Below are 10,633 nucleotides of genomic sequence, written 5' to 3' on the forward strand. Positions count from 1 at the left end.
TCCTGACCTCGGCGTCTTTCTACCACTGTCTGTCTTACATGCCACTGAAATAGCCTTTTTATTTCATTACTGACCTGCCGAAGGAACTGCAGTGGCTCTCAAGTGCCCACCACATTGAGACCGAACACCTTTCAAAGTTCTCCTCAGTCTCATCCAACTCTACCCAACCAACTCTAAATTCCCATAGCTCCACCAGACTCACACTTAGCCGGCAGGTGTCCTCACTTCCACCGCACAATGTTCTGCTCATTATTGTGTCTGTGGTTTTGCTTTTGATTTTCCTTCTACAAAGTGACGACCCCCTTTGTACTCCTCCCCCTCAGATTATTCAGTTCCATCTTTACCTTCAGGATCCATGTCAAGTTCCACCTCCTCCGCATCTTCCACAAACTTCCCCAAGGACTCCAGTTCTCGTTAAAAAGAAATCTCCAACTCCTTTGCATTTATCTTCATTACCATGCAGTTGAGTGCTTAATTGTTATCAAAATGTAAAAGACTTTTACTTTTATCTTCATAGCTCGTACATCTTCATACACTTCTTATTTATCTCCATAGCATCCAGCAAAGAGGCTGGGCATATTGAAGACACTTGACATTTTTAGATAAATTGCTTGAAAACACTGAGATTAACACAGTTCAATTAAGGAGACTTTCTTTTGGGTCAGTACTGGGCCAGATATCTAAAATAAGAACACAGATATAGTTAGAACTTTCTAGAGCAGGGATTCGCAAGCTAGAACCCGTGAGCCATATGTTGCCGCTGTCTATTTTTGTAAATAATGTTTTATTGGAAAGCAGCCATGCTCTATACTTTACACATTGTCTATGGCTGTTTTTGTGCTACAGTGGCAGAGTTGAGCAGTTAAAACAGAGACTTATGATCTGCAAAGCCTAAAATATTTATTATCTGTCCTTTACAGAAAATGTTTGCTGTCCTCTACTCTAGAGGACAAAGTACAAGGTCTGTCAGTTCTTATTTAAGTTCTTACTTTCTAACTTAAGATCCATCTTAGTAGATGAAGTAAATTAACTGATATCAACGTTACAGTCATAGTTTTGAAATGTCTCCAAATAAAATTTCAAACTATATATGACTTACTTTAAAGAGATTAAGAAAAAAATGACAAGATATTTTATATTACTAATGAGAAATTTATCTTGGAGCTTTTCCTACTAGCGGATTGAGGAGATTTTCAACCTTCTATACATTGAAATAAGTCTGCTTATAAGGAGTAAAATTATTTTCTCTCCTGGGAAGATACTAGGAAAACAGTAAGAATGAAAATGTGTTTTTAGAAATCTCATAAATGATATATGAAGCAAAGACAATACTACATAATAATGGAAGAATGTAAGAGGAAATAACATACGAAAAAGTGAGGTAAAATTGTGAGAAACAACTTCACCTTAGCTAGCTTCTGAGGAAGTTAAGTGCTCCCATTACAAAAAACATCTTCAAAGTCAAATTCAGAACCACAGTGACGGATGGTTTATGTTCATCAAAAGCAATAAAGCAATAGCATTGTATCACCTTTGCTGCTTCCTGTATCCCTGTAGTTTCTGTGACCTGTCAGTTTTTCCTCAGATATTCTTCTTATCCTTCTTCTCTCTCTTCTCATTGCTACTTATTTAGTAGACATTCATTGGGAACCTTCCTGGGGCCCATAAATAATCTTCAAACTACTGCCAGATAAATCTTTTAAAATACCCCTGCCAGATAAATCTTTTAAAAATATATATTTTTTATCACCTTTGGGCTCAAAACCAATGTTTAAATATAGTCTGAACACTGTAGCCTCTTGCTCAGGACTTCAGAAATCTGGCCCTATCCTCACCCTCCCCTGGTCTCCCATTGCTGGCCACTATGCACCACACAGTCCAGCCAAGCTGACTGTCTTGCTTTTTCTTCTCTCAGATATGTCTTTGTTTCCATTTTCTCCTCCACCTGGAATTCCCCCCATCATATTCATGTTTCCTAGTTCTATTCATATGTCAAGCTATATCATATTTCAAGGCACAGTTCAAATCAGGATTAAGTAGGTGAGGGTACATGAACAGACAGTGCAAGGAAAGGTTTTTTTTCTTGTCCATGTTCCATGTCCAGCATGGGTCAGCACTGGGGCTCTGCTCGTAGTTACTACTCAAGGACCTGGGTTTTGGAGTCTTTATCTCCACATGTGCTTCCGTGGTCACCATAGGAGTAGGGAAGAAATACGAGGAAATGTGCACTGGCCCTTAATTGTAGCATCTTAAATTGTTCTTATTACTCTTAAAACTTCTGCCAGATTTTTAAAGCTTCTGCCAGGAAGTGACATATATCACTTCTGCTCACATTTCATTGGTCAGAGCAAGTCATATAGCCATGCCTAACTTCAAAGCAGATGGAGCAGTGTCCTTCTATCCAAGGCCTGAACTAGGATGAAGCAAACAAAGCACCCAGGGTGCAAAATACCTACTTCTCATGACCATATTCAATAATGGATGATTGATTCATTTTATTGATTCAAACGAATGTGGTTAAATTTGATAAGGGCTATTCCAAGCATGTTAACTGAATGAACACATTGGTTGATTCCTGGACACATATGCTATTCTCTTGATTTAAAGCATTTGTTTGGAAACCTCTCTTAATTTACTCAAATTCTGGAAGTATTCACAATGATAAAACTTTCTACTCTGGGAATTGGAATAATAGATGTTACTACTGATGAAGGTGTTGTGTTATCTGATCTCCTAAAACTGCTTGTCATCCGTTGAGTCTAAAATTACTCTTCAGTATAATTTGGAGCAGTTAAGGCAGTAGAAAATGTGTAATTGAAACATAATTATCGGGATGTTTTCTCTTCTAGGTGAGGTGCAATTCCTACAGACCAGAAGCTGCCCGAGAACAAATCCAAGTTGGTGCTCACAGCCCACCTCAGTTTAGGTAAATAGGCACATGGGTGACACTAGTATTTTTTTTTTTTTTTTTTTTTCCGTACACGGGCCTCTCACTGTTGTGGCCTCTCCCGTTGCGGAGCATAGGCTCCGGACGCGCAGGCTCAGTGGCCTTGGCTCACAGGCCCAGCCGCTCCGCGGCGTGTGGGATCTTCCCGGACCGGGGCACGAACCCGTGTCCCTTGCATAGGCAGGCGGACTCTCAACCACTGCGCCACCAGGGAAGCCCTTGTGACACTAGTTTTTAACTGCGCATCTCCATCTCCTCCCCTCCCCAGACATCCCAGGGCTCTAAAATAGGTGATCTGACCAAAGCCTGCATTGTGAACAGTGATAGCTCCATTTCACAGACAAAAAAAAAAAAAAAAAAAAAAAATCTGGCCAAACAGAAACTAAGCATCTTTTCTTTAATTAGTAGGAAGCTGGTTTAGTTAGCATTCTCTCACCTAAATTTCAGTAGTAGGCTTTTGTACACACCTCTAGTATCAAGAGATCTGTGAGATTGTACAAGACTCCAAAGGTAATTTAGAATCCAAATCATAGCTTTAGTATTAATTCCCATTTATTATCTTTCAATTTTTGAAAGGCAGCAATCCATGGGTGCCCTGAGCACACCACAGGTGCTCAGTAAACTGGCATGTTTGATTTATCCAACTGCCTACTTTTTAGAAACATGGGCCAAAAATCTCTTTTCTTAGATAAGGATGAGATCTTATGCACTGTGGCTTAAAACACCTAGAGCTCTGGTTTAATTTGTGTTGTAGAATATCCTATTTAATGCCTCTTGTACTTTCATACAGCCAACCAACAGACATGAATGAGTGCCCACTTTCTGAATAGCTCTGAACACCAAGGAGGATATATGGTGATATTTAGCTATTGTAATTCATATCTGGAGGCAAAAGCTCTATATTTTGGCTTTTAGTTTGAGTCATATTTTGAAACAATTGCTTATATATGAAGGGAAAAGAATTATGAATTACAATCTTATTTAATTGTTAGAATGTATAAAATATTAAGTAAAAATAAAATTAAGATTAATATTACTTAAGCCATGCTAGGTTTCTAGCATAGTTTGAGGGAAATTTTCTATAGTAGGGGACAGAGTTATAATAGTAAATGCAAGAAACCGTAATAATTTGTATTTATTTGTTCTCTGCTTAGAACATATTACATCTGGATATCTTTATATTTAATGTTTAAACGAATCCGTTAGCATATTGCAGGAAAGTCATCTAAAATTTCTCCTGTTTTAAAGTCTTATTCCCAAAGCCTTGCCTTAGGAATGCTTCAGAAATTGACTATAAATTACCCAATAGCATAAAAATCTAATCATTGTGTTAGAAATTCTCCCCCACTGGGCTAAACTGTCAAGAATGCTGATTCCACTGACAAATGGTGCAGATGAAACCACACAGTGGATTAATTACTCAACAGATAAGTTTTTTTTTTTTTTAACATCTTTATTGGGGTATAATTGCTTTACAATAGTGTGTTAACAGATAAGTTTTTAAAAACTAATTTCCTTTTACTAACTAGTTGCCTGTAATGTTGGATTTTAGCTGATAATTTGCAGAGTATACTTACTGATTGTCAGCTAAATTCTATCCTTAACACTTTCCCAGGGTGAATCATACTATGAAACCTGCATCCCTCCCCATACATCCCAGCTAAAACACAAGAGGTTTTGGGGATTCGGGGATACAGGCCATTATATTCATTCAAATGCCCATAGGGAGCAAAGTCATTAGGGAAGAAACAGTCAGTGGCCGAGAATGCTGTCTCTAGTCAGCCTTTTGAACATGCAGTCGAGTAAGGAATAGATGAGGGGGGAGGTTTTTTCCTGGCTTGTTAGTGATCTCTGCGGTAACTGTAGATTTTGAGTGCGGCAGAAATCACACAATGGAAATACCACTTCCAAAAGGCAGTTAGAATCAAAGTGCTGAGTAGGACTCCGCAGTCTTTACTGCAGTCAGGGAGCTTGCAAGAACACCAGATTTTGGAGCTAACTCCAGTAAAGCATTACTCATCAATAACAGCTAGACACCATTCATTAGCTTATGGTTGCATAAACCAAATTCTAGGTAAATATGAGCCTTCAAACATAATAGGAGTTTATAAAAAGTGTTTTTGTAGATTGAAAGAGTTCTTTAAAGATAATTTAGGGACTTCCCTGGTGGTCCAGTGGCTAAGACTCTGTGCTCCCAATGCAGGGGGCCCGGGTTTGATCCCTGGTCAGGGAACTAGCTCCCACATGCCGCGGCTAAGAGTTCGCATGTGACAACTAAGGATCCCGCATGCCGCAACTAAAGATCCTGCATGCAGCAGTGAAGATCCCGTGTGCTGTAACTAAGACCCTGAGCAGCCAAATAAATAAATAAATAAAATGTTTTTTTAAAAAAAGGTAATTTAAAGATAGCAACAACATGGATGAATCTTAACAGACATAATACTGAATGAAAGAAGTCAGAGGCAAAAGAGTGCATACTATGTGGTCCACTCATGTGAAGTTAAAAAACAGGCAGAACTAATCTATGGTCAGACTAGTAGTTATGCTTGGAGGTGCTACTGTTAGGGCACACAAGGGAGCCTTCTAGGTGCTGGAAATATCCCATGTCTTGATCTGGGTGGTAGTAACATGGGTGTATTCATGTGAACTAAATGATCTTTACATTTGAAATGCGTATACTCTCTATCAGTTATATCTTCCTTAAAAAGTTAAATTAAAAAATAGTTAGAAAAGCTAAGTATTGGTAAATCTTCTAGTTTGTAGGAATTTCTGAATTTATAGGAATGTATGACCCTATATACAATTTATAGGAATTGTAGATCCTACGGTTTATAGAAATTTGAAGGTATTTGGAAGATTAATAGCATTTGTCTGGTTCTAGTCTCGGCTCTGTTAATTTCTTTGGAAATTTACTTAACCATTTTGGGCTTCAGTTATCTCCCTGTAAACAGATTAAGTGAATGCAACATCATATCAAGCAATATAATGATACAGTTTTGTCCAGAACCTGTTGATTTGTAAGAATTAAATGACATGGACTTTGACATATCTTTTTCAGGGTCAATGGTGCAGTTAGCAACTTTGAAGAATTCCAGAAGGCTTTTAACTGTCCGTCCAATTCCACGATGAACAGAGGCACGGACTCCTGCCGACTCTGGTAGCTGGACTGTTGGTTTATGCCATCCTGAGAGAGTTGTGCAGTGCTCATCACCTACTGCTTTAGGCCTGTGTTCCCCTGAGGATGTTTATTTTTGATGCATCTTCATTACTTGGGTATTGCTTAGATCTAAACAGTATCTGTTCAGAGTTGTAAGGCTTAAAAAAATGGAATACAAAAAATCGAATCAAGTATGTTTCTTTAGAAAACCAAACCAACAAAAATAAGTCCCTAGGCTGCTTTTGTTAAAATGCTGTCCGCTGGATTGTTGCTGTTGTCCAGTTTAGTGTGTAAGCCACGGCTAAGTGGTCCATATCATTTTAATCTACAGCTTTGCAGGGGCCCTAAGTAGAACGCATCCAGAAGAAAATTCAGCCTATTACACTTGCAACCCTCAGTGATGTGGACATGTGCGAGGATACCCGGGAGGTCTTTCTGCACTGTGGAGCGCACTGTGAGATTTCACACATCGTCATTACGTAGCGTTGATTAACTCTAAGGTAGTTAGATTAGAAATATGTTGAATTCTCATTTTACAATATTTGATGAAGTTCTTGCCTTCAGCTTTGGAGTCTATTGGCATGAAAACGTGCCTCACAGCTTGTATCTGGTGTAGCTTATTGCCCTGTTCAAGTCAGCATGAGCAAAGCTGGCAGAAAGGCTGCTTGGTAAAGGTTTGAGTTCATCAAACAGAAAGACAAGGTTGTATCTGTAAGTCCCAGAAGAAGCCAAAACACCTAGTCACGCAACAGTGGGGACACTAAGAAATGACATCTCCAAAATTTGATCTGGTCTGCCCAAACCTTGGAGATTATGTCATCTGCTGGATACTTCTCTTCAGTCCAATTCCTGGTTGTCTTGTTATCCTCATATATGTGCACTCTCCTGCTTCTGAAATGAGTAGGCATCGAGAAAATAATTTTCTAATTCCCCATTAGGAATGTATGGCTTTCCTTCCCCTTTAGTGCAAAGGGACAAACCCCACATTGAGGAGGGCGCAAAGTGGCTCAGTTAAAGTTACCTCTCTTTTAAAGAACCTTTTGGAAAAATTTCTTGATTAAAGACATTTTAGAATCTGTTGATTGAATTGAAAATTCCCTTCATAGTCCAAAGAAACATAATTTTTACTCTTCAAGTCTTCTTCTAAAGAGTCTGTAAGAAAGAGCAGTATTACGTTTTTGATCCTCAGAGCTCTGTCTTTTCAAACTCTCACACTTTTCAAGTGTGTGTTCAGCGTGTGTGTAGGATAAAATTGTAATGGCCTTAAAGTGGTTACCTGGCATTTTCGGTTTCTTAAAATAGCCATCCCCCCTTCACATTATTCCTTGTACATGTGGTTCTAGGTTAAGTAGGCCAATAGGAAAATCTCGGAAGCAAAATGACAAATTCAGGCTAACCAGAGGAAGCCATTTTACATCCCTGGGATTTGTCATTTAAAAAAAAAAAAAAAAATATATATATATATATATATATATATATATATATATATATATATATATAAAAGTGTGTGCCATGTCCTTTTGTAACCATGGGAACTTAAGAAGGGAGAAAACTGCAGGGGCACCATCATGAGGAAAACAATTCCACTGCGTTAGTCAGAGGAGAGTGATTTTCCCCTTGACTTCCCGCTCTCTGAATAGATAGACTCCTGAAGAGCAGCTACCTTTTCCTCCTTAACCATGGCTTAATGTGACCTTACTTTGTATTTTGAAAACAGCAGTTACTGTGTCTTTTCTCCAGAGGAATCATTCTGATTTGGTTTAGACTTAGAAGATTCTCCTTGTTTTTTTCCTGTATCTGGACATTTAAAATCAGCTGAGATTTTTAAGGCTTATATGAATAGCATTTTCCTTCTAGATTTCTCTTTTTAAATTCCAAATAAACACATTCCTGCAGGTCAGAGAAAGTGTTTGATAAAAGCATAGAATTATCAGTTTGGAAATGGGACTCGTTCAGTCACTTAATGGTTTAGGAAAACTGGTTGGTGAACAGTTGGGGCCCTCACGGTTTCTGGATGATGTGGCTACTTCGTCCTGACTAACTTTACCTGATGTAACTCAACTATACTGAAAGCTGTTATTACAACAAACTCAGAGCAGCCCAAATCATCACCACTAACTGGAACAATATTCTAGTAGATTGAATTTCCAAATACATGCTCATGTTTAAATTTTCAGAGTACATTCTTATTGTCCCTTCTCTTCAATACAGATTAGCATAAAAGAATCAGACACTGATTAAGTGGTAGAGGGAGGAAGGTAAAATGCAACTGGAAGGGAGAGAGAAAAAGTAGGGAGAAGCTGGCCTAAGAATGTGACTCTGAAGAGAACACAGGATTTTGGCAGTCCTTGCCAAGCACATCCACTGGAGTAGGGCCATAAAGTTTTACAAAAATAATTATGCTAAATTAAAAGGAAATTAGATATTGGATCTCAGACTAGGACTGCCAGACCAAACTTCTCTGCTTCATATACCAGATGCTCTGCCAGTGAACTATTGTCTGGGCAATGGAAGGAATTAGGTTTTTTTGGGAAAGTCTCCTGGATTAGTCAACGGTGTTATGTATATAAAATGATCTTGTTTGGGCTTATCATCATTGTGCAAAGTTTCCTGAGCTTTTTACCAACCACATAGCATTGGCCTCCTATTTCCATTTTTTTTTTCCTTTTATGAGATGGACTTGGAAGTGATTACTGCAAGCTCAGGATTCATAAATTATCCTTAAGTTTATTCAGTGCCTTTCCTCAATGGAGCTTAAAGCACAGCACATAAATTTTATCTCATTTAGCCTTGGAGCATCAGTAAGAAGCAACTACTAGGAACTATGGCTTGCCACACAGGTTATGCTTGTGCCAGAGCAGTGGAGAGGTTTGAAATTGCTTCTCAAGTATCCCAGAGTCAGGAAAGGCAGAGCCTCTGTTCTTTGGGCTGCTGACCTTTGCGTTAACCTTCATCCCGTAGATTACCCTATTTCTGAATACATTTATTCCATCAGTGTTTCTGTAATCACTTAGCATTTGATAGGCTTCTTCCTTGATATTTTTAACATAATGTCTCAGTTGCATATTAAATTATGGAAGAATATATGATTATTTCAAGCAACAACATTCTCATTGCCAGTGGCAGTGCCCCACTGGTCTGAAGAAAGGTGTTCTTGGATTATGCATTCCTTATCTAAATGGTCATTGTATTTTCTTCCCCTACTTGTGAAACAATGTGAGCAATCATTTTAAGGACAATAAAAAGTTGAAGATATTGTTTCCTCTCTTTTTAAAAATAATATTGAAACCTGTTACATTGATTAACATATTCAGTTCCGTTTTAGACAATATTTGCCTAAAAAGTACACAAAGCACTGTAGAGGACTAGGTTTCTTGGTTTAGGAAAGTGGGATTTGAATGCAGTAACTTTCTCTGTAGACAATGAGAGATTTGCGAGGTGGTCATTGTATTTTCTTCCAGTATATAAGAGATGTGGTTTATTGCTTGTGCAATAATATTCCTATTGAGGAAAAGAGAGGTTTCTGAGGAAATTATCAGCCATGGTACGGCTGGTCTTGCAAAAGTAACAATGAACATTACAGTTACTGTCGAACCAAAGAATCTCTATGTGCTATCACCTTTCTTTAACAATCAAGTCGATTTATGGTCACTTACTCAGTACACAGTAACTGAGCACCATTATATTTAAATCACTGAACTAGCTGTACTTAGGCAGACCGTACGCAGTCTGGTCTAACATGGGAAACAGATACGTAAACTGCTACAGTCACCCTATTTCATGACAAGTGTGATGAAATGCAAGGACATCAGGTTGTGGTTTGGTGCACAGAGAAGGAATTATTCAATTCTCCTCCGGTGGATGCTGTCAGAGTTCTCTCTGCCCAGATCCCAGCCCTTTTACCAGGCACCTAACCTCACCTTCTGTGTGCTTTTCTTCCTCATTGGCTGTAGATCTCTAGGATGGCTGCCCTCATACTACTGGAGCCTCTGTGCCCCATGTACTTCCAGAGAACTGGAAGTGCCTGGAGTTTATATTTCCTGGCGACCTTTGGACAACGAGTGAGTGGTGCAGGACGGTGAAAGCCTGACTGCTTTGCCTGGGTCTAGACAAATCCAGAGGCATATCATAGAATTCATACTAAGTTCTCTGGGGGGCATTTTGGGATTAGTTTGGCAGTGCAAGTAGAGTCCCCTGTTGATTATTTTAAACATCTTTCTGACACTGATATGTTCTGAGATGTGGAAAAGTACTCGTTTGTAGTAGGTGTGCCATAGTGTCCATGTACAGGTGATGGACATCAGACAGACTGTGGAGCTGGTAGGTAGTGTTTGAGTATGGCCTGTTAGTGCCCCTCTTAGAGAGTCTACTCCAGTTTCTGAGCTGATCCTTGAAATAAGAATTTTTGTCTGTAGGGTAGTGGCAGAAGGAAGGATGTATAGAAATGACAGAGTTTATGAGTGATCTCTGAGGCATGGACAGGAAGGAGAGGCTTTGGGGTAATGGAGGCAAGAAGTCTAGAACCTCTC

The 10,633-nt window shown here is 38.9% G+C and overlaps 1 protein-coding gene across 1 annotated transcript in view; it reads left to right on the plus strand.

The window, feature by feature from the left end:
- PHEX (phosphate regulating endopeptidase X-linked) overlaps positions 1–6,355 on the plus strand; it is a 208,793-nt gene extending 202,438 nt beyond the window's left edge. Inside the window, exons 21-22 of the mRNA XM_065900503.1 lie at positions 2,850–2,926; positions 6,006–6,355. Coding sequence (XP_065756575.1) covers positions 2,850–2,926; positions 6,006–6,108 — 180 coding nt within the window. The 3' untranslated portion in view covers positions 6,109–6,355. The remainder of the gene's footprint in view (positions 1–2,849; positions 2,927–6,005) is intronic.
- Positions 6,356–10,633: the final 4,278 nt, after the last annotated feature.

The sequence above is a fragment of the Phocoena phocoena genome, chromosome X (genome assembly GCF_963924675.1).
Source record: "Phocoena phocoena chromosome X, mPhoPho1.1, whole genome shotgun sequence".
NCBI lineage: Eukaryota > Metazoa > Chordata > Mammalia > Artiodactyla > Phocoenidae > Phocoena > Phocoena phocoena.